This window comes from Aythya fuligula, chromosome Z, assembly GCF_009819795.1.
Source record: "Aythya fuligula isolate bAytFul2 chromosome Z, bAytFul2.pri, whole genome shotgun sequence".
Classification (NCBI taxonomy): Eukaryota; Metazoa; Chordata; class Aves; order Anseriformes; family Anatidae; genus Aythya; species Aythya fuligula.
Window position 1 is genome coordinate 26,039,721 of NC_045593.1, and position 25,370 is coordinate 26,065,090.

Below are 25,370 nucleotides of genomic sequence, written 5' to 3' on the forward strand. Positions count from 1 at the left end.
TCTCCTCTTGTGTTTGCTTGCAGCATGTTCCTCTCAGTATGTCAGCTCAAGCACTCCAGTCCCACCTCAACACAAATGCTCATTTTCTTCTGTTGTATTTCTTCCCTCACCTCCTCCTTTCAGCAAGACCTAACTCAGCCAGCTAAAGCAAACCTGTCCTGCCAACCAATGACATTTTTTATCATCTCTTTTAGGATGCCTGGTAGAAATTGATGAGTAAGTTCAGAAGTGGAATTTTCAGTGGATAACGTGAGTGGGAGGGTAGGAGAGGTGGAACGTAGGGTACAGCTTCTAAAAGTTTGTGTGCTATCAGTTGTCCATTTAAGTCTGGAAGATCAGTTCTCGTAAGTACTGCTGTCTGTCAAACAGACCACCATAGAGTAGTACTAATGCAACCCTTCTCAGTACAAGATTTCTGTTTTGCTGAACACACTTCAGAGATTTGAAGGCCAGCAGAAAAACACTGAAAAACACTCCTACCTGAGCCACAGCAACCTTGGCAACACTTCCTCTCTTAGTCAGTGACCGTAATTGCACTCCCGGAGGAGCCAATTCTCAAGAAACCCAGGCTGGGACGCACCCAGGAATATGTTGCACAAGGTACAGCCTCAGTCTTGCATAAACAGGAAACAACCTTAAAGGTTAGCGTGTGTATGGCAGAGTAAGGAATCACAATTATGTAAATGTCGTTTCCATCAGCAAAATAACCCCCTTTCTTCCAGCTTATCTTATGACTTTCCTCTTTTCCAGTGAATGCTTCTAGTCACCATTGACTGCTCAAGTCTGTACAGGACTGCTTGTACAGCTGACACCATTCTCATTTCATGTATGCAACACCACTTGGGTCTTATTATAAAAGATTAAGACTTCAAAAACCTTTTAAAGTAATCAGGCCCACCTAAACAAGCTCTTTGCTTCTCATTTCAATTGCTCTGAAGCATGGTCACATGGGGCCATGTAGTTCTTGAAGGCTCTCTTTTGGCTACTCCTGTGGTTAGAAACAGCAAAGGCTCTCAAAGCTACTGCATGCATGCTTTTCAGAGAAAAGAGCAAAGGAAAGACTGAGTCCACAAATAAACTAAACTAGCTCTGTAGTCAGCAGCTAAACAATTGATTCCTAATTTAGGAACCAAGCATGCAACTTACAAAAGACACACTAATAAGTTCACATTCCAATAACAAATGCTATTTTTCCTTTTTAAACCAGACATAAGAAATAAATTGCTCTCCAAAGTACCATTACTGCTTTTCATAGATCACAATTTTCATTATTTTGTTTACCAAGGAGCACCTCTTTTAGACGAACTTACTGCTCACCATGCCTAACCAATCTAAAATAGGATAACATTTGAGCTAGTAACTTTGCTTCTGGCTTAGGTTGACCTCACGGTACCAACTTTAAGTCACATTACAAAAGCAGTCAGCCTGGATTCAAAGCATTGGAAATAGAGAAAACAGCCACTAAGCCATGCTCAGATATAGCATGAAATGACAGCAGCTTAACATAGCTGAACTTCTTAGCAGAGAAGTTTCCAGTCAAAAGAAGCAATGCATGCGCTGCAAATTTAGATCCCCTTTAACTATATTTTTTGAAACTACAAATTAAATTTAGATATATGCATCTAAAAATAAGAACAATTTTCCTCTGGAATGTGATTGCAAGATGTTATTCCTTTTGCTTGTTCTAATTTAATGCTACAATGATGTTCATCTCTCTTACTGTGCAAGTCATGAAGCTATGCAGTCTGTTCAGTTTGTGACAATGCATTTATCAGTAGCTTAAGTCATTCATAGGTGTTAGCTGCCTCGGGTAAAAAGAATACATCCACTGTAACACAGATCAGTGACTTGGCAATTGTGACACTGAGATGGACAGTTACAAAATAAAATGCAATGCACATGGCTTCAGTGTGAGAAACCTAGTCTGTATGCAAGGAATTGGGGATTCGATTAATCGTCTTAACATAATTAAACAGTGATGCTAAAAAAATTAGTATTAAAACAATTACTCACTAAGCTTGTGAGCCTCAGCTTCCGCATTGGCAACACTAACTTCTTTCTGTATTTCACTTTTGTCGAGCATAATTGGACCCCCTGCTATCTATCATCAGAAAAAAAAAGATTTGATTACGCTTGCAAGTTTGATGCGACATAAGGGATAAAAACCCTTGATGGGACGCTAGAATTTGATTGCAGTCTTGCCTGGGCATCAAATACAATGTCACAGTAAACAAAGCATTAATCTTTCCCTGTGATTTTTATCTTACTCAGAATGTGGGATTTTCTCCCTGAAACTCAATACCACTGAAGTTCTTTCATAGCCATTAATGGTTCAATATTATCTTTTGTTGTACTCAAGTTACAAATGAGTTGTACTCATTTTCAAAACAAGCATTACTATGGGTTGAATGACATATCTCGAATTTTATTCTGATATCTTAGTAATTACTTAAAAGTGAGTCGTGCTCTTCAGAGCAAATGCAACTACTTTGGTATTGATTAGTACATTAGTTATTCTAAAATCTTGATAGAGTTATTTCTTAAGTGATACTGAAGTTAGAGTAGGGTAATTTCTCTCTGGATTAAGTCAGCTAGAAAAAAAAAGAAATCAAACTGATGCATAGTACCCATTCCATTCAATTACCTGCATTTTCTGTGCTTTAGAATCACACAATTGCAATAGGTACCATGAGGAATTTTGTGGCAGAACTTCAAGTAGGCTCAGAGCAGGACGGTTCAAACCTGCCATCAGTGCCACTTCATCTTGCCAGTCAATAGCCTCATTCACTTGGACTAAAGCTATGTGAACTGAAATGAAAACAATGCTTATAAACAGCACATATGTTTTTGAAAAAATAACTAAATAAAAATCAAGTCTGTCAGCATCTCACTTTTTGTGAAAGCCAAATAGAGTGTCAGTCATTATCCAAGAGAAGATTATTTCAAGATCCTGTAAGCAGTTTGATTCTATATGAGCCCATGTGGGAGCAGTTTATCTAAAGCTAACTAATGGGTGGAAGCTTATGAACAAATTTCAGGTCTATATAGAATAGGGGGTCAAAATTTACAGTATGCTGCAAACAGAAGGAACTCAAACATGAGGAAAAAAAGCAGACAAAAAAGATTGGATTCTGAACTGCAGAATCTTTACAGCAAAACCCACAAACAAACAGACATTAGCCCCCAGAAGATTAGTAGGGTAGGAAAAGCAAGAAAAACCTGTTGTAGACAGACATTAGCTATTTCTGTATGTTTTATGAGTATCCACAGAAATATTTTGTTTGTTCCTGTGGATTTAAGCCATGTTCAGCTGCAATCTGGAAGACCACGTGTTACATGCACACTTCTGTAAGGATCCTGAATGGCTTACTGTTGATCTTATTGATATTGCCTTGAATCTCAGCTTGTGTCAGCAGTTCTTCATAGACATCTCTCTCCTCTTCAGAGACTGTGCCATTCTAAAAACAAAATGCTGTTAGTCAAAAAAAATTTGCAGGGAGAAAAGCTATTAGTGGGAGTCATTAAAAACTACATCAGCTAAGTATTTGCTGGATGCACTCAAAGGAATTTGTTGATTACATGAACCAAAAGTACCTGCCCCTTGTGGTAACTGATTTAAAGCATTTTCTGCTTTCTGTATAGTACAAATATAAATACATTGCAGTATTTTTCATCAGCAGAAAACATTGTCTCATGTAAAAGCAAAGCAAGTTATTTCACACTGAAGACATTGGGAAGAGATTATATTTTATGCCCCCAAAAGGTATCATTTCCTTTGGAACTTTTTTTTTTTAAATAAAAAAAAAACAGAAAAATTGTTAAGTGATAGAGGAAATTGTCTGTTTATTTATTTTTAGACTTTAAGTGACTCCCTAAGATTCCTTGATCAAACTTGAACTACAAACTCATATAAACCAAATTCTAGAATTGTCTGTCAGTTTGTTAGATTACCATTACTTATCTTATTTAGCTGTTTGTTTGTTTTTTTCCCTAATTGCAGTAATATTTAATGTAATTATGAAATATGAGAGCATGAAGAGCAACATGAAGGAACACTGTGAGAAGTAATAAAATACCACTACCTTAAGTCTTGCACTTGATTGTTTTCTCCTTTTAGCTTCAAAGAGTTCATTTTGATAGTCCTGAGCAAGTTCCTCATCCACATTTAGCAACATTGCATTTGGGTTCCTCAGAGTTGCAATGGTTTGTTCAGCTATTCCCTTCTCAATAGCTTCGTTAATTGCTATTACTGCAGCATGCACTAAAATTAAAAGTACAATCCAAGATTTCAGGAAGCGAATAAAATATTTGAATTAAGTGCTTTTAATAAAGAAGCCTGAGGTAAAGGAAATAAAAAAATAAAAGCAGATAACATGCTATAGAGAGCAGAAATTCCACTTCATTAAACAATGGCAAACTACCAGTTAACAGAAAATCTCAGTTTTTGTAGCAAGATAACAAAATAATTCTATTAAGTTTAGAAATAGCAGTAGAAGAACCTAAGAAAAACAGTTTGTATGTAAAAGCACAAGATTAACTGCAGCTTGCCTAAATCCTACCCTTCCAGTCAGCTGCCACATACAAGTGCTCTATTCTTTCAGCTTAAATCCCAGGATTGACAGCCACCTCCCCAGGGAGGATTTCAGAACACCAGGTTGGATACCTTCTGCATCACATATTCCTCATATCCATTTATTATTTATACTGTCTCTTGATTTATTTGAAATGAGTGTTTAATACGTGTAAGACAGTTCGCATATTCCCACTCAAAACATTCCACTCCTAATGCTTCACTTAGGCTGCAGCAACGAAAACACTTATCTCAGAGGCAGCTTTGGTAGCACATCATGTCTGCTACATGTTATCCCTTCTCCCAGCTAAGGGTTACTGCTTTACTGACCAAAAACAAAATGTGAGTTATGCTTTACTATTCAAGTTCTATCTCATTTAGAAGGCAGTTACATGCAGGAATTGAAAGCATTTTTGTCACTTTCATTAAGAGACATTTAAGAGATGGGTGGATGCTACAGTTATGGACATGGTTTAACAGTGGACTTGTAGTGTTAGGTAGATGGTCAGACTTGATGACCTTACAGGTGTTTTCCAACCTAAATAACCCTGCTGTTTTGATCTATGAAAAAGCATTGTTTATAATAAATATTCCTATGTAGAACCTTTCAACTATAAGAAAGTTCAAACTTGTGCCCCAAAAAACATAGTTAAGAGTCCCTAGGCAGGACACAATCCTGAACACCATGCCTAAAATTGTCTGAGACAAACTTTCTCCTTTCCTAACAGAGGATCACCATGAGCAGTTAGTGAAGAGAGTCACTGTTATAACGGTCCCTAATTCTGTCACCTGAAAGCAGTAGTACAGCAAGTTTCAAACAGCTAGAAGATCACACAAAAAAAGGATCTGTATAGTTCTCAGAACATTACTGCACAGGATATGGAGAAAAAGTGCCTCACTATAGCCATTGAGCAACTCATTAATATAGCTTAAATGTTAAACCTTTTTTGAGAAAACAACAGAACTTCAACTACCAAAAAATGCTTGACTCAAAGATTTGTTCTTTTTCTAGACAAGAATAGAAATGGTCTTGTTTTTCCACTCAGAATAATTACATATTTGTATAAAAATCAAGATCACTTGCAGCTGAGTTAGGCATACAGTAAGGGCCAACACATCCCTCCCAGATGTTTCCTGCACACATTTGTTCCTTGAGGAAGAACCTGAGAAAAGGCTAGAGGAAGGGTTTTCTCTAGAGCTACATTTTATCTGGACCAGCATGCCAGAAAATAATAAAAAAAGCACACTAGTGATTGCTTTAGTGGCATATTCATCTGAAAGATTTTTCAAACATTACTATAAGGTAATTGTTGATGAGTATTTAAAGAACCTATCCTGAAGGCGGACAACAGCAGCTCCCTATTGTCACCATAGAAGCTTGTCTAAGATTTACTTTCACATCACCAATGAAATGTATTGGGGGAAAAAAAAACAAACAATGTCATCTTTCCTTATTCTGTCAAGACTAAACTGTTACATGGCTTAGAGTAGTTTTGTTACTATTCTAAAAAAAATCATTTTTTGGGGATTAAGTTTAATTTAGGGTCTGTACATCTGGGTTTATAGCCTTGTAGTTCTTTATATACTAAAAAAACTACATTTTGTAAAAAATGAAAGACATTTGTTGATGACTAACATTTTTGAGCTTTTAGAAAAACGAAGGTGCAAGAAATTCAGGAAAGTGGAACAGAAGAGCAGACCACTGGAAACTGAACACAGGCAAATGAAGAATAAAGTGAAGCTACACGTTCTCAGAGTTACAGCAAAAGCTTGTCTAGCTGTTGCTGGATTTTCCACAGCCTAGCATTATGCTCATGCTAGAAAGTTGTTCTGAAACAATTTTCACTAGTTCATTTCAGCACAGCAGCAGAGGAGAAACAGCAGCTGGCATGGAGGAAATGCAAGCAGAGACACTGGTTCTTTTGCTTTTCAGTGTTAACACCCACAGAAGTTTCAAGGGGCTAAGCACCCACAGAAGTTTCAAGGGGCTAAGTAAAGACTGCATTTCCTAAGACGTATCAGCCCTGCATCCACATATAACAGAAACATAGGAAAGACGCATTCTCTTCCAAAGTTGTGTAATAGGCCTCACTGACATAAGTGGAGCTGGTAACATGTAGACAACAGACAGTGTCAAGGTTAGAGCTGTGAGCTTGTGTTGGTGGATGTTGCAAACCTTGGAAACTACCAAGGGAAACAATAAAAAAAACAATTGGACTAGCAAGAATGGTCTGAATGTATGAAAAAGTTTTACAATAAATTGTTTTGAGGGCACTAAGTTTTGCTCTTTGCACACTGATTTCTGGTATTGCTGACAGCACTGCAGGAGTCATTAGCAGTCGTTTCATTTCGTATCTCTTTTTTGCTTACTCAATTTCAGAAGCAGGATGGTAGCCCCCTTTCCTCTGGCAGGATCTCCATGTCAATCTTTCGTAGTGCATGAGGGTTCCCACAGCAGATATTTCCTGTTGTGGGCCAGTGCACATTATATATAGCACACGCTTTGCCCAAAGAGACAGAACCCTAACCAGGAAACTCTAATTTTCTATGGAGGGCTGAAAACATTTTGGAAGTTAAAGGAAACTACATATAGATGCTATAAAAAGCTTTCACAGAAGGAAGTTGCAACCCTTTCATCTCCGAAGAAGGAAGGAAGCTCACTGGAATAGCGTTTGGTATCACTGAGTCGGGTAAAAAAAAAAAAAAAAAAAAAAAAACACTGTCCCCGCTTCCATCGCTTCCATAGACAGTATTTTGAGATCTGTCTTTGCACAAGCATACACAAAATTAAGCTGCAGCAGGTTGCAGAGTATGTGACAGAATGTGAATCAACATGAGGAAGCATGTTTTAAGTTCAGGTCCGGAACTTTCAGCACACTCGTTTATGAAGCAGCTTGTTTCAATTATGCTGCTTTGCAAGGTTTAAAAAGTTTTGCTGAAACTTAATTATAATGCAGTTGTGTTTTTTCCCTGATGCCCCTTTCCTATGTTAATGATTCCTGATTTCACTATATGTGTTGTCTTCACTAGCCCATTGTACAACGTGGAGGCACCCACAGAGCTCACGTCTACATTCTAGACGAACACTAGCTACCAAAACACCAACCACATGCAGAAGCTAGGAAGAGATCTTTGTTTGTGGTAACACTTCCAGAGGCTGCATGGATATATATACATATGTTCTTTCCTGCTCAAATAATGCAGACTGACAAGATGCAAAAGGCCTTGCAACAATTATGGAATGTGATAATAAATGAAAATTGCTTTCCTTTCTCATTATTTATAGCAAGATAGATGCATTAAAACACAAAGTATTTTATTGGCATTCTTTCAGTATTTAGTAGAAAACAAGAGCCATACTTACATGCAGCTTCGTCCACTGATAATTCACTGGCCAGAATCCCACCAATTTTACTAAAAGATGGCATCTGTATGCCATACTTCTCTAGCTCCTTTCGCATGTTGCTGATTTCTTCCTCTGTTCAAATAAAAAAATATTATATAAACAAAATCTGAAAAAAATCCATTTTGAACCACCATACCTACAAATATGTGCATGACTTTTTTTTTTTCTTTTGAAAGCACATGTCACTAGGAATTCTTAGCAGTTTTTACCTCCCTGTTTTGAAGGAATCTAAGATATGGCAAGTATTCCATGCAAATTCACTCCCTTCCGTCCTTCAAAGATAGATGTTTATTAAAGATAGCAACCTCCCGTGTATTTAATTACAACATGCTTAACACAACCATAGGGGAGGAAAAAGACCATAACGGAAAATATGTACAATGTTAGCAGATTTACAACATGAAGAAGTTATCTAATACATGATTATATAAGCAACTTATTACCTGTGAAGTCTACTTTTCCCAGTAGGTCCTGAATCTGTGGTGCCAATCCTAGTTTGAACAGATATAAACTGCAAAGTAAAAATATTAGAATTAGAAGTCCTGTGTGTTGTTCATGTGTCACTTTTCTGTATAAACAGAATGTTTTTGTCAGAATAGTTGCCACTGTGAAGATTGTCCTTTAACCTTTGTTCCATATCTCTCCATAAAAGTCAAACTAGCAAATTTTATTATTATTTTTTTTAATTTTTATGTTGCATTGTAGGTGTTACAGAAAGAGGTCTCTTTTGACTTGAAGTTTTAAAGAAGCATCTGTAAGAAGCACTGTCACTGTATCTCAGAAATGTAAACAAGCAATTGTTTTCCACTAAGTTTTTCTAAAGAAATTCAAAAGTTAATATTGGCAAAAATCAGGAAGTGAATGCACTTCAGTACAGCTTATAGCTTTGGATCCATACTTTGTTTTTGCTTACATCTTAATAGATAGGCACACAAATCACTGACACCTTTCTTATTAAGTGTATGGGAGCCTGTGCTTAGGTCCTCTCAAACACATTTGTGTCATTAACAATTTTGCTTTTGGAAAATGAAATGAACTCTGTGTAAAAGTGCCTTCCAGGCTTGTTTCAAAATAGAATAAAAAAATTCCATACTCATTATTGCTAGAGCTCTGGGTGATATCTGAAAACCAGCTAAGCATATTTTGCTCAATATCTTCCAACACTAGACAGGCATTTATCTACAAAAGACTTAATTATTACTTTAATCAGTGAAACTCAATGAACAAAATAAATCCTGTGAAAAGGTATCAACTCTCAGCAAGTAAGTTTTAAAAATAAGACTGAAACAATGTATTCCTCCAAGAGGATCATTTTGTACCTCTTACTTAAATTACTTCACCCACAACTTCATACATTGCCAATGTGCATTGGGGGCTGGTGTTTGTTTGTCGAGGAGGACATTTGCCTTCTGTTTTCATTTTTATTTTATTTTTTTCTGGTCTACTAAGAAATTGCAAGTAGAGATTTGAAAGCAAGTATTTGTAGCTGCTACATTTCAGAGCACAAAGAATCAGCATTTCATCTTCCGTGCTACTGCTGCTACTTCTGTCCTGTCATAACCTGGATGGTTGCAACAACACATCTAATGTATACAAACTTTGGGCTGCTGAAGTCCCTCAAATCATTGTTATGAAAGCTGAGAATAACTGTGCCAATCTCAGATGCAAGATAGCTATATGAGAGGGGGAAAAACACACAAGACTATAGTAATGAGCCAGGTCCCTTCTTTACCCTAAACTGCCTGACAGTCTTTTCTTGCAGACTTTAAAAGAGATATTAACTCCAAGCTCAAGGCAAAGATAGAGCACTGGCTGAGGTGCTGGGTGTCAACAGTAGTCATGGAAATCAGCAACATCATGGAGCTAAGAACACCCAGAATTAAAAAATGAATGCTATGAACAGGAGGGACTTTTTTTTTTTTTTTCTTAAACTTAGCGCTTCCCAAGAGCGCTGAGCAATGCACATTACTTCTGAGACTACTTCTTCTGAATAAACTTATTCACCACCAGGTGGTGCTGCAAATTTGCTTGCAGGGAACACGAAGACATTTCTATTCTATATCAACATACATGAATAATTTCACTCGAAACAGCTTGCTCAATGCTTTTGTAGATGTAGCTTGAGCCTCAGGGAACCCAGGGAAAATCAAAACCAGGTTGAGAATGATGGACGTGATGCAGTGGGCGCAGGGGAGAAACAAAGGTGAAAGGGCACTTCCAGGTGAAGCTACCTTTGCATCACCCATGAAGAATTGCAGTTGTGATCAACCAGAAGCTCATAGGTCTTGTTTTAAGCTTAGCTCATGTACAGCATGCCCTAACAAACAAACCTGAAAAAAAAAACGTGCTTTTTATTTTTATTTTTTAAACATATGCTTGCTATTCTACCACTTCCTAGGAAAAAAATGTGTTGAAAATGTTCGGTTTCAGCGGGATAGTTTGTCCAGGATGTACCAGTGATCTGTTTGTAAAGATTATTTGAAAATTATATATTTAAGGGAGCAGGAGGAGGGAGAAGAATCAAATCTCCAACACCACTTTTTAGGAACAAGAATCACTATTAGCATTTAAATTTAAACAAAGCAGTTCTTAACCTCATTAGTCCAGGACCAAATCCAAATCAGCTTTCATAAGAAAAATGCTGCAAGAACTGAGAAATATTTTATTTTTTGGGTCCGGTTTAAGTATTGGTGTTTCAACAGGAAAAAATAAGATGGTAATTGTACTCAGCAGAAATCCAGAAATTGTTTGCTAAATCACTCCTTCCTGGACAGAGCAGTACTGTATTTGGCTGCAAGTTTTTTTTTTTTTTTTTTTTTTTTTTTTTTTCCCCCACATGCTGTAAGGGCAATGGTCTTCATTTCAGGCTTGAAGCAGGCCATATCTTAAAAATATATTTAAACAGTTTTGCTTAGAGTAATTTCCCGTCTTCAAGCCCTCCACCTGCTCAAAGATCAGCAAAACCCAAATAACATTTCATACAAAAAGTCCTTGGTTAACATTTAGTCGTATTATCTACAGTGAAGTCTACTTCAGTCTTCTGAAGGGGGCAATTTTAAGTAATAGTTATGTAGATTGCTTCAGTAAGTTAACCTATGAAAAATCTCAACTGCATTTGGCTTCAGTATTTCTGTGTACCAGAAAAAGATAAAATATCCTGTGTTAAATTCTTGCAGTTCATTGGAAGGCTTAAGAATCTTTATGCTTTGGGGTAATGACTAGGTAACAGTTAAGAATAAATGGAAAGTAGATCAGCCCCTCACCTCTCAGAGAAAGTACTCAATTTTCCCAGGTTTCAAGCCTTTGAAATTTGAGCACACACTCCAAGACATATATTAGAATTTAGCACTTCAACCCTGTGGTGATTCTTCATATAGTGATCATGATCATATACAACAGACACAAATGGAAAAATCCTGCTTGCATTTTCTGCTTCTAGGTACTCTGGTTCCCCTGAGAACAGCTGGACAAGGAATTTTCTAGGGTCAGTGATCCCTATGCTGGCTCCCTGGAGAGGATGCTTCGACAAACCCAATGAGGCAGTGCACTTGGCACAGATCCAGGGGACAGAAAACAGTGGGTCAGTGGAAGGGGAACAGAGATGGATTCCTGCAGCTCAGTGTTCCTGACACCAACCCAAGAGCAAACATTGCTGGCCAAGTGAGTGCCCTGTCCTTTAAAACAGCCCTTTCCCAGCCTGCTTTCACAATGTAGTCTGTGTACAATTGAATACCGATACCAGAGTTTGACTTGAAAGAAAGATGTTTACAACATGCATTTTGGTAATCTGTCTGTAAGTAAGTGGAGCTCAACAATTGCTTCTTCGACTCTTACATCCTGCACGTGTATGCGGTCACAGGGCCCCACACTGCCATGGTGAAGCATCATAAGCAAAGCATTGCCAGTCTACTCCCCTTCAGCATGCCATGATGCGTGATGTATGTTACAGAAGTCTATTTCTAAAATAATAGCTCAGAAGCATGGAGTTATAGCTTTGTGTTGATATGTAGCAAGGAAAAATAATTTAAACAAGACAAACTTGGAAGTGAGAGCCAAGACAACGCAGACTGGTTTTGATACTAGCATAAATCCTGGAACAAGCCAAGCTGGAGAACAAAAGACCCCTACCAGAGGCCAACCCATTGCAAAATTCAGCTCAAGAAGAAAACTCCTATGATTGCAGAGATTAGGCAGATCTTATAAGGTGTTCGTGTAACATTGAAATCCATGGCTGATGAAGTCCTCCATCCACAGGCACACAGTTATTTGAAAACCTCACTGTGCTCTCCCACCTCCTGTGAAACATCTGAGCCGGCCCTTACATCACCCGGGGGGAACGCAGCCCACCGCTCCCGCCTCAGCTGCTGAGCATTACGAGCCCCACGCGCCCACTCCAGGAAATCACTCCAGGCTTACATAAGACACTTGCTGACAGAAGAAACGGCATTGCAAAGTTTTAGGGGAGAGCTGCCCACATACGTGCCTGCCAATGCCAGACAGTTAACATCACACCAGTCATAGTAATTTCAATGGGCAATACTCAAGAGCTGACAAAAAAAAATATATCCAGGGTTGCCAAGTCTGAACACCTATTATTTTAAGGAAATATGGTGAACTTTGGTGGTATGGCTTATTTGTTGGCAGTAAGTGCATATGGCGGAGTGCAGTAGTGTGCACATCATTTCAAGGATTAGACTGTAAAAAATTTCAATTACACCATGCATTGAGTGGTTTCTGACCTATACCCCTGAGGCAGCTGATGTGCCTTTGAATGCTGTTAGGAACACAGGCAAGAGCTGGGATGTGTGACATACTAAGCTTATGGAGATGTAGTTAAAGTAAGGAAAGGAAAAGGTCTCCTTGTGCAGGAAATGAGCTGGGAGAGCCACAAGAGGGAGGAGCTGTCTACTCACTCCACTGCCTCTCACAACAGGGGTAGTGTGAGGCAGATGTTCAGTGCTTTCAGTGCTAAACGTCACAAGGAAATCCTTGCAGCTGGACAAAAAAAAACCCTTAAGTTCTACTTCAGAGATGTTGCTAAAGTCTTTTGAATTTACATTCAGAATTGAGTTGCTTAGAATTTCTGAAGTTTGGAAAGTGTTAAATTACATGTGATTGACCTCATAATACAGTTATTTGGTCTTCTTGTGGGTCAGGGGGATGTCAGTTCACCATTTTCACTCTGATCAGCACCTCTGTTCCATGGTAACACTAATATTTTGCTATGGTTTTCTTCATTTGTTTGCATGTATCAAAACACACGTTAAGACAAACGAATTTGTGAAGGTAATACACATTTAAAAGGATGTTTGCACTACTTTTTGCAGTCCTTTTTCATTTTAGATATAATTTACCCAGCAGCCTTGCTTAAGTTCCACTTTCATCACTAGCTTTAAATTAATGAACTTGTATATTCAGAGAGATTGTGACGGACTGATTACACTAATACCATTCAAGACTTACAATCTTAAATTCACCAGTTTTGTTTTAATTCCCATCAGGAGTTACCTTAAAGCATGAATGCAATATATCATCCTAGGTATGTTTTTCCTATCATAGACATCAGTAGTCTCTGGATAAAAGATCTGAAAAAAAAAAAGAGCATGCTGTTGAAGGAGAAGATAGATAACTGGGCAGAAGAATAGCTAAAATGGGCTGCCTGCAAATCCATATCTTTGAAATACAGAAGTTCCACTGTTATTTCTATACATCTATGAATCAAATCTCATGTCATACTATTTTAGTTTTATCAGTAATTTTCATGAGGAAAAGTTTAATAAAGGTTAGTTATTAAAATGGAAAATACAGAAGATAGCATATCAGCAAAACGGTTAGAAATGATCCTTTGGCAAGAGCTCAGAAAGTAGGGTTTGTCTTCCTACAGACACCTAAAGCTTAGGATACAGTTACCACCTGCAAAGCAAACCACCACGACCCAGTAAGTTTTAAAAATGCAAAGAGCTTAAACAGCAGCACCCCCAGCCGTGTGAGTGCATCATTAACAGAGAAATACACTCGGATAGAGGAGTGTAAAAACAATTTAGTCAAAAAGTCACATTGTAAGTTCCAGTTCTGCTTCTAAAACTAATTTGTTCCTGGCCTTGGTCCCAGTCACTAAACACTGCTCCTTCAAGAAAATAAAATAAAAGCTTTGGCTACCCGTGAGAGCTGGCAGCATGTTTGCAGCCTGGGCACTCAGAACTGCACAGTCCCACAGGCAGCGGAGCACAACTGAGCTGGTCAGGAGCACAGTGCCCTCTTCATCACTTGCTCACAACAGCTCTGGGAGGGAAACATGGGAAACATTTGGGCCACAACCCTCCTGTGCAGCAGAAGTGAAACCTTTTGGAGGAGGAATGGTGTGGTAGAAATCAGCTAGCTAAACAGAGGCCTCAAGCTTTCAAAAAGAGCTACAAAATAGCTGAACTAGTAGAGGTAGGACCCTCCATCTCTTCATGGGATGGAGGATGGCAGTCATGTGTAATCCTATCTGCCTATGGGTACCTGCACATGGACCAGCCACTGTTCCCCACAGCCCTTCAGGCAGTCCATCTGAGCATCCCCTGTGCCCAGCCTCACAGCACATGGGACAGTCCCCCCCAGGCACCATAGGGCTGCTCCTGGCCAAGGGGGCACTCACCCAGTTGCCCACGGGTATCAAAACGGGAGAACAAGCACAGCATTTGTTTCCATGCAGCCCTTTCTTAAAGGATTTTCATGCAGAAAAAAAGACTCACTGGTGCCCAGAAACAGCAGAGGGGGAAGATGACAAGTGAAGACCAGCAAGAAGGAAGATAAGTATTAAAGGTGACCCAAGAAACCAGCTGGTGGAAGAGGAGCAGCATAGCCACGCAGGGATACCGGAACGTGCAAGGACAGTCTAGAAACAGGGCAGAGGCAGAGAAACTAGGACAGACGTTAGGAGGAAGAGTCAGCAGGAGACATGAGAGGTAGCAACCTAAAGGAAGCAAATATTTTATTTTTTTACTTTAAAACATACTCTATTTAGGCCCTCCCTGAGACTCTAACAGTAATAAGGTACAGCTAAAACACTGCTAGCATTCCCCTTTGACTTCCCAAAATACTGAGTATTTCCACTCACAGCACTTGTCATCCACAGCAGCCTCAGCACATAACTGACACCATCACTGTTTTCAGCATTACCTTCTCTTCAGATTTTTCCTGAGCCAGCCTTCCCAGTAGACTTACTGTAAACGATTGTTTATATGCAGGCAGATGAAAGGAAATATTGAGTCAGTGCCTTGATCCAGATTCCTTGCTAAAATCTAACTGCTTACCTTAGGCAGACCAATGGACTCCATTGCTCTTAACCATTGCACGGTATTATCTGTGTGCCGAAAATGAAGTCCTGATCTCTATTGGAAACAGAGAAGGGAAAAATGATGGAAAGAATGCAAATCAAGTTCTTTGATTACTGAATGTTCTGCCGATTCCCAATTTTATGTCCTGAATATGAGTTTGAGGAGTTTTCCCTCATTGTACTTGGAGACCCAAGTACCACAGCTGCAATCCTGGTAATGAAATAGCCTAAAGCGTTAACAGGCTCATGCTGTCCAACCCATGTTTTTATGCAAGGTGAACCAAATTTTTATACATCTAGGTATGTGGTGGCTTAAATGGCCATAATGGTTTAAATGAAGACCTTTAGCAGGCTTCAGAAGCAAAAGCTGGCTGTTACATACCACAAACCACTACCTCCAGTATAAAGAAGCAGAGATGCCACCAGCACTACTATTAAGGAGAATAGATAAGGAACTCTCACTTGCTGTTCAGGTCTGCAGGAACACCTGCCCCTTTCTACAGAGTACACAAGAAGCAGTTATGAGAACAAAGTGGGAAAATATATATATATGTATGCATTTTTTAAAGAGGGAGGGTAAAGGCACAAAAGACTGAACTCCAGTTTCATGAATTTTCAAGAGAAGTATTTAAAATTAGCCATGATTCTTAACCATAATTCTATTAACCACATGAGAACAGAGCACCTGAATTTCTATACTTAGACAACAAACAGTGGTTACATCTCCAAAACTTACACATTTCTGCCCCCTCTATGAACTGATATAACATTCTGTAGTGCGGCTGATGCATATGTGTATGTTTCTACGTTATTGGATATCTTGGAGTTAATGAACAGCTTGCACACATGCTATCTAGGCTTAATTACTGTCAGCTTGATTTTTTTTTTTTTTTTGCTTCAGTTGTAAATTTGGCAGAAAAAATAAACACAGATCTAATGAAGTGAATGTCCTTTCAAGACAAGAAAAATCAGGAATAGTCATCATGTTTAATTATTGAATTGTTTTTGGCTCCAGTTCTTAGTTAGGAATAATTGCTTAAGCGATAACCTTTATGCTCTCCCTGGAGCCAGAAGTGTAATTTGTTTGGCTTTATAAGCTTTAAGTGGCACTAACACAGTTTTTCTCAATATAAAACATTTCTAAATTATCATACTGGCTTCCTAGTGCTTTGCATCTTCCATCTCATCTTGACAGACTTAAAAAGCAGTATAGAAAGTGAACCTACCATGCTTGCATTTCTTGAAGGGCTGGAAGATAGATTTTTTTTTTTTTGTCTTGTTATACAGCGGATAGAGTTATTACCTTGTAACGTGCCTGCTCCACATCATAGATTTTTTTGTCTGACACCACATTAGGGGCAAAGAATTTTGCAAGCTTGGCAAGGTAAACACCATTCCTTAAGCCTTCTTCCAGCTCAGTAGTAGGGGGCAGCTCTTCTTCCAAGCAGACCTCCATCCACCTGCAAATACATCATTTGAGAAACATCACTACCTGCAAAACTAGTAGATTTAAACTGACATTTTTCCCCACAACCACTGTGCATTTAATGTCACTGCTACAATGCTCATAATCTATAAAGGAAAAGGGCACAAACAGGTTGAGAATATTAATGTTTGCTAATAAAGCAGATCAAAATGACTACAGTCATATCTGCACTGCATGTTAGTGACTCATCAACAACCAAAAACATGTTTTGAAGTACTTACCCCCTAAGGGCTGTCTCAGATCTTCTAAGCAGCCCTAGGCTTTCAAGTAGGCAGTGATTCATTTTGAAGCCAGAGGAAAACATGGGATGCTGTGTATCACTGATATTTGTATTTTAATAAGTCTGTGCTGAATGCCAGGGGCATTGAGACCAGTAGCGTGTGGCATGAATTGAGTTCACACAGCTGAGGTGCACTGCAAACTAAACTTGCAGCAGCAGTGCCCACAGCAATTCATCTTCTATCTGCAGTAGGTAGCAGCTCTCCACCTTCACCTACGAACTGTGGTGCCATGGCTGATAGGAGACAAGCTTTTTTGTTGAAACAGCCCAAAGAACTTTGCACATTTGAGGTCTGTCTGGCAAGTACTTGGCTGAAACATTCCCATTGCACATCGCTGGAAAGGGCTTCTTGTCCAACAATAACTAAATCATTCAAGATGATAAACTAGTTTCCACTTTTGAGATTTAGAAGTTATACTAGATAGAAAACTAATTAAATACATAATCAGTCCAGAAAGCCATTAAAAGACATAAAACCATCCATCTAGTATGTTTATAATGAGTAGCCAAGAAACACTGCTACCAAACTACTCCTGAAAATGATTACTATCCTGTTCACTGCATCAGAAGCTCGTTACTTTGGTGGTCTAAGTGTTTTGGCCCTGTAATCTTATTCTTATTTCTAGCAGCAAAATAACATTATGATAGTTATAAATCTGTTTTGTACTTTCCCAATATATACTTTATTTTATTGCTTAGGCGATCTCTGCTTTTGATAAAAAGATATTAGTATCATTTCATTTGTGAAAGAACAAAACTGAAGACATTAGTTCACCTTACTGTAACTAAAGCAGGTTTGCTGTATGCTGTGTGAGACATTACAAATCTAGCATCACCTCCACAGGGGTGAGTTCAGAAACCAGAAAGCTGGAATCCAGGTTGAAAATAAGCCAAATTTTCCTCACTACAGAGAAGAAAAAAGCCTACTACATCATTTTGTTTCATGTTAAGACTCAAGACAAATGACCTATTCCATTACACTTTTGGATTTGTTACAAGACATATGAAAGTTGTTTCAGTGAAGTACAGACTACCCAAATAGCTCTTCAGGAAACCACCAGTCATAAATCTTGGACTATATCACGGAAAGCTGCACGGAGCAAGTGTCACTAGGGGAACTATAGTTTGCAGTATAAAAGCTGCTCTGGTAAGAAATAGTGTCAGATGAGCATACAAAGCAGAATGGAGCAGAGACATGTGCTATGGGTCCATGCTGAGGATTGGAAAAGTTATCTTATTAATGACATTTGATAGAATAAATAAATACAATAAGGCAAAGTGTCGTAACATTTGTCTTCAAAACAGGGCAAGGAAGAAAAAGCAAAGAATATGTACTCTTGTTTGTAGCAACTGTGGGTTTTGTCTGAGTCAGTTATCTTTTTTTTTTTTTTTTCCCTGCAGGTTTTACTTCCTAAAACATGTCTTCTGGTAGAGTGATCCAGGCAGCAGGAAGAGCATGCTGAGTAATGAAAGGGAGGTAAGTCACCATGAGCTGAAGCTGATCCTGTTACACAATGAACCACCTCCAGTGAGACAAAAACAAGCTGTATAACCCTACAGCAGAGTTCAGCACATTGACATTTTGAAGTGTAAAGAATCCAATGCAATGTTCTTGTCAAGACATAACCCACCACTGTTGTTGAATTAGAGGAAAGGATGCATTTGGGTGGTTTTGGTCTGGGCTATGAAGCGTCTTTATGAAATAGAGTTATTCCGCAAACTCTAAACAAGGTGCTAATCTGAGGTGAAAGCTGCTTCTCCACTTAAAAACCTTCTGTTATTCAACAAAAATGGATTTGAATTTGTTTCCTGCGTGTTGACAAGCTCCTAAATTAACCTGGAACCACCCTGTTCTGGACAGTGATACTGCTCTCCGTGATTCAGTGGGTGAATGCAACACAGAAGAACAGGAAACTGTATGAGGAAGCAAAGAAAACAGCAAAAAAAGTAAGAAAAGTAAAGTTGTCAATCCACCAACTACAGATAAGTACACAAGCAGTCTTTTCAGAAGGAGAACATTAGTAGCTCAGTGAAATAAAGAAAAAGTAGAAAAAGATAAATAGAGCAGAGCTGAAAAATGTATATGAAGAATTTATTTCCACTTAAAGATTTTTTAGCTGTAAGTGACATTCATTCCAGAAAAATGCTCTCACAGGTCATCAATAGGGGAACTAACCTACAGCTTTTGTGAATCAATTGCCACAGCAGAGAATACAGCTATGGCTGTGTTACATGTAAGACAAGTTTTATTAATATTTGGAAGCTGCAGAACATACCTACTACAAGAACTACTGTGAAGTCCTGCAAATATACAACCAACCTGTTAAGCCTTTGTTATGCTACTCACAGATGCTCAACTGTTACTCTCCTGTTATCTGTTATGTATTGACACATCTGCAGCACATTTGCACGCCCCATTTCTTGCATTTGCAATAGTTTTGTTCCTTTTGCTCCAGTTTACTTAAAAAGCAGTTGTGGTTCTCAACAGAACAAAGCATTAATTGTAAGGTTGTGAGGTTCTGCTTTTTAAGATGCAGTTTGGCAAGTTTATGAAAGTTATGATACAGTGTGGTACTGACAGAAAGAGTAGACTGGAATAGAAAAACAAATTCTTTCTACTTCTGTTTTTAAGTCACACAGAATATCTACCTGACAGTAAGGATTAATAGGTATCTCTGGGGCATTTATTTTTTCTTTGGACTGAAAAAAAACACCACCATTGCCTTTGGCTCACCCACTGTTTTCCTGAACATGTAGTACTGCAGCATCAGCATTAGACTTAAGTCTGTCACAGGAGCTGTTCCCCACGAACAAATAAGAAATAAATAGGCTATATAAGAAGGATCTATAATCAACATTATACAAGGTGCTTTTCTTCATTATGAATTTTCAGTATGAAGTTTGTGGCATAATACTAGTATAACTATCAAATGCATACATGCATTTCTACCATTTTATTTTTCTACAATGCACTCCCCATAGCTAGTACTGTGTTTTAAACAACTTTAACATACTGTCAGATATATGCCACGAAAAAATGGTTGACTTGATCACTAATTATAGCTAAACCCAAACACCAATCCATGGTGGAGAAACAAAAGAAAATGTCAGGATGCAGGCTGGAATGTAGACCTGAAGTCCTGGGGTAGCATCCCCAAAAATTAGTTATCATTTAAACTTTCCTGCAGAGCTACTAATGCCAGTTTTAACCTTACCATTTTGATTCCAATATATAAACAGGTGTTTTCCTGAGAAAAGATACTTTGGATCATAAATCAGTATACATAAATACACTGGTAAGCAAAACTAATCAGCTTTTATTTTCATTTTACTCCAGTAGTTGTCAGCAGAGAATATTAGCCTTAAGAAATGTAAATAAGTGGGAAAAAAAAAAAAAAAAAAAAGTTAATCAAGGGAAATAAGCCTCCAAAACAGTAATTCTAATTTATAGCATTGTAGGTACTGGCAGCAGTGAGTACTGAGGTCCAGTAGGTACAGTTTTCATTTGCTCTGCTCCATTCTGTTTTAACTTTTGGCAATCTGAGGCAGAGAAGTTCAGCAGTGAATTTCTGGCAAAATAACAATGGTTACTTCTGTGCCAGACCTATGAGCAGTAAACAGCACACTGCTCACCCAGAGACTCCAGTCTCCAGATTCAAGCATGCAAAACAGCAGCAGTATAATGAGATCAGACTTGCAGCTTAAAAGAAAAAAAAAAAATGAATCTCATTCAAGACAAGAGTCAAGGGAACTCAAAGCACCAGTGCTGTACTGTGAACATCACCAGTTATGAAGTTGCCACTGACAGGCTGTGTGGTCAGCAAAACACGCTGCTGGCTGAGGGACTGGAAATGCTTAAGCTAATGTTCAGCAGAGAAAACAGAATACATTGTACAACCTGCCAAAAGTCCATCACATTTGGCACTTGTTGGATATAGCAGCAGAATTTTTACTTGCATTGCCCAGACCTCTTGGAATTGTGCTGCAAGATGGGGATCCAAGGATACCAGGTCTGTACCTCCCCGGGAGCAAGAGACAAGGCTCCAGAGAGAACCTCAAAACACTGGATGCTACTATAAAAAAAAAAGTCATAGTGAATACAAGGTAACGACAAGTTACCACACATTAACTACCTCCCTGGCTCACAACCACAGCCTTTCAATCTGTTTTTGCAGATGCATATTGAGGGGAAAATAAAGTTCTCACCTAGATGTTACTCAGACATCTCATTCCCAACAAAGACTGAAAAAAATGTGTTACTAGAAGAGAACAAAAAGTAACAACCAATCCCAAGGCAAAAACTTAAGTTCCAATTTTAAAAAGACCCTACCACTTCAGACACTTATTTAAAATAAGGATTTTTTTTTTTTTTTGGAAGATATTTAGAAATGAAGAGTAGTTTGAACCATTAAAACTAGAACATTTCACGTTCTACATTTTTATGCCTCCAGTTTCAAAATCTAAAGATTTATTAAGAAATCTAAGCTCTTTACTCTGTTTGCTTTTGCTCTTTAATGTAAAAAAAGGATTTATTTTTCCTACTAGCAGTCATGTAGGTACTGTTTAAAAAGGAGGCTGAGAGCAGCAGAGGAGCTAGGTGTATTTCTTGGCTACGCAGGGTAGTGGTGGCACTGGTTTGTTTATAAGGAAAGAATGTATGTTAACTTTGGAATTTGTTCTCATTAGGCAGCAAGCTTCAGTGTGATACATCTCCTAAACTAGAAGTCTCAGACAAAAATTGTTTCACAAATAGCCACATACTGTTTCCAGAACAAAAGCATACAAAACTCCCAGCAATTCCATGAAAATCAGTACAGATAATCTGAATACCATAACAACAAGAAGTATGGGTTTTTATCAAATAACTGCACAAGCTTGTAGGCTCCACATAAAGCCTGTGCAAAGGAGTGAGAACAGACAGCTGAGAGAAGCTTTTTCAGCAACAGCCTGTGTTGACTTACTGCTGTAGCAAGACACCCTTGAAACATGGTCTGCTAAATCTGCTATAGATTCATAATGCAGCAACAATCTCCACTGAGTCTCAAGTTTTATCTGAAAAATATACTGAAAATATACTTGGTGACAAAGACGACAGCATTTGTGGTGGTGGTTTACTGGAGCAGTGCAGAGAAGAAAACCATGATGCAGTTCAGTAGTCACCACACTTCTTATAATACATACAAGAAATAACATGAAGAAAGCATCACAGAGGATGCTGTAACTCACACAAGATCTCAGAACTTTATTACAAGTAAAATGAGCATCAAATCCTTTAACAAGATATTTTTAGTTTCAAGTAGTGCACTTTTTTTTTTTTTAACCCTTCTACAACTCTGTACAAACTCAAAGTTGTGCACCTGTCCTTCTAGCTACTGTCTTGATTTAGCAGCATCTCAGTTTATTTAAATGATTAAGTCATGCATGATTTTACCAGAGAGGATACTGACTTTCCATAAGAGCTACACTGAAAGCGATGACGAAGTTATTAATTTGTCATGCATAAGTATTAAAATAGTATGGATCTCACAGTGCATTGCTGTGCTTTGTTGATTTTGTTGCTGTTGAGTTTTGCAGACCTACAAGAGGGTTGTTGCAATATTCATTTCCCTGATCAAGGCCCTTCTGATGCAGGTCATTCAATTCAGGTGAGTAGAAACAAGAAGCAATGACAACCTGCCCACCTTGTTCAGCACACTAAAGTAGCCATAAATAATTTCAGCAACATTTTTCCACACAAGATTTCTGCTGCTATGGAAACATCACCATATTTACAAAATAATCTTGAAGGTGTTATAAAATTATGTTTCACAAGATGGCAGTGCAGATACTATTTGTTATTTTAATCTGGTTTACTCCACAGGTCCCCTATGTGGGTTAATCGGTGATTAAAGTCCACAAGGCAACCTGCTGCTCAGGAAACCTGCACTAGAGCCTGCGGAGCATCAGCATGGCCTCACAGGTGGCACAAGCTACTGGGCACCTGGCAGCAGCCAAGTCCTGTTTACTCAGCACTTCTAAGGTATTAAAAATGCTAGTGATTCTCCAGCAAGCAGTCTACATCCCAACAAGCAACAGCAGCGCGCATGCCTGCATTTCATGACAGCCCCCGACCTTCGCAACCTGAACAGGCTTTGTTTTGCTGCCTCTTCTGTTTGCACTGACTTAAGATTTAGCACCACGTATCAGCCACAAACTCAACAACTGCTCTGTGAGATAACAGGCTGAGCAGAGCCAACACTAACAAAGCCCAGTCTGATCACATGGACACCTTGTCTTACTGCCCAGCTCCTGGCCTGGCTCCAGGCTGCCAGGTGCTTGTAGCAGTGATGGAAGAGATTGGGGAAAAAGTTGACAACAGCCATCTGAGGTATTTCTCCATAAGAAACACCAACTCTTTCTTCACAGGGAAAACAAAACTGAACAGGTTGCCTTACCAAATGAGGTGAAAATCTTAAGCTGATGTTCAAATGTCTCAGGGAAAAAAAATACCTGGGTGAAGGTGTGGGGCAAAATGTCCCAATTCACAATTAGAACTGTTTTTTAATTTACAAGAGAAGAGGAAAATGATGAAACATATTGGTCTTCTAGGGACCCTGTAACAGGCATACAAGTTAACATAACTGCATAACATCTGGCTTCAGAGTCTAGCCCTGCTCTTTTAAAAGTGATCTCTGTAACAGACAGCAGAGACTACAGCAGCAGAAACAAGTCTTTCTTGTGTTCAGCACTGTTTGCTCAGTGGCCCCTAGAAAGCATTATTTCAGGCAAATGACAGACTCAAGCCATTTTAATGAAATTTCAGGTAGCACAGACATAAGCTCCAAAGCAAGTCCCACATGAAAACACAAAGGGTCCCCACCTAACCCTACAAATCAAGTAGTGCTTTTTATCTGAAATGGAGGGAGACCAAAGACCAAATTTAACATATGAATTTATCTAAACTTAATGTTTTACCCATCTACATAGACTCTGATTTGACAAACAGAAGCTGGCACAGCAATAAAACCATTTTTACAGTGTAGTGTTCGTTGGTGTGGAATTATTGAAAAAAGTCACTTCTCTAAAACATGGTGTTTGCTTAAAGAAAAACACTGGTCACAGACCCCAAGATCATAGTTTAGACTTGCTTACTGTACTATCTTGTTATATGCTACTAGAGAGTTCTGTTGGTTTGGGTGTTTTGTCTGTTCCCCTTCTCCCCCCCATCTCAACCATTGACTATGGGTGTAGTATGGTAGTATAGTTTAATGCACAAACTCAAAAAAAAAGACAAAAAACAGCACGTTATTTCATTTTTATCAACTTAAAGGTTTCTACTCTGGTATAACCTGGCAGTCACTCAAGCAACCCTTTTGAGGGGATAAGTAGTATAATCTTGATTTGCAGCTGAAGATACGTTCTGTTGGCAAGCCATGAATATGTTACAGTGAAGTAACCAATAATGGATCCTTCATATAATCCTCACATGTACATCATTTAAGAGCCCTTGTAATCTTAAATCACAGCTACATTAAGTCTTTACCCAATATCTGTGCCCTGCCACAGCAGTAATTAGTATCTGAATGCATAGAAAAACAGCAGTATTCTCTATAAAGCATCCTGCACAAGATTGACTTTGATGAAGCTACTAGTCAGGCTAAAGTAAACCTACCCATCAGGGCTCTAGTATCTTGTTCCCATTCTATAGAGCTCCTGTGCATCAGCAGATATGCTGTATCTAGCAGATGTCATCCTTAACCATAAACGGGATGGCAGCTACAGGAACACCAAAATGGCAGCCATTTTTGCATTGAGATCTGATATGCCTTCCATGCAGATATTAGCCCTCAGCTATCCAGAAGGATGTGCTATGACCTTTATTTCCAGGTAAGCAGCCAGACATAACATTGCAGCCATATTCATGATCAACACACTTCTAGGATAGAAAAGTAAACCAGGGAAGTAGCTACACTATAGGTTCAGCATGACAAGCACATATGTTGTACGTGTGTTTAAAAACAAGACAGTAAATCAAGACTAGGAACACAAATGCACAGCTCTACCTTCAGATCTACATGTCTACTCAATGACTGATGCAGCTGGGTGAGCAGAACCCCTCTCAGTGTTGCAAATTAAAGAGCGTGCATGGAGCCACGCAGCAGACCTAAGGCACAGCAAGACCTCAGACATGGCAAGGTCCAGGGTGCTGTTCCGACCACTTGACAAGTTCAAGTCCACTGGATCTAATTCTGATAGCTGTATTTGTACTGTCTAGCATCTGACAAATCCTACTTCTGTTACTAGTTGCTTTCCCAAGTACACAGGGAC

General features: G+C 38.7%; 1 protein-coding gene across 4 annotated transcripts in view; it reads right to left on the bottom strand.

The window, feature by feature from the left end:
* Positions 1-25,370, bottom strand: part of IQGAP2 (IQ motif containing GTPase activating protein 2) — a 125,488-nt gene that overhangs the window by 44,728 nt on the left and 55,390 nt on the right. For 2 of the 4 annotated variants that reach the window (XM_032205396.1, XM_032205393.1), the window contains exons 3-9: positions 16,601-16,757; positions 15,275-15,352; positions 13,485-13,561; positions 8,420-8,487; positions 7,935-8,048; positions 4,083-4,261; positions 3,371-3,458 (exon numbers count right to left, since the gene is read on the bottom strand). In XM_032205396.1, coding sequence (XP_032061287.1) covers positions 3,371-3,458; positions 4,083-4,261; positions 7,935-8,048; positions 8,420-8,487; positions 13,485-13,561; positions 15,275-15,352; positions 16,601-16,757 — 761 coding nt within the window. The other 2 variants (XM_032205392.1, XM_032205394.1) reach the window with 2 other exon arrangements.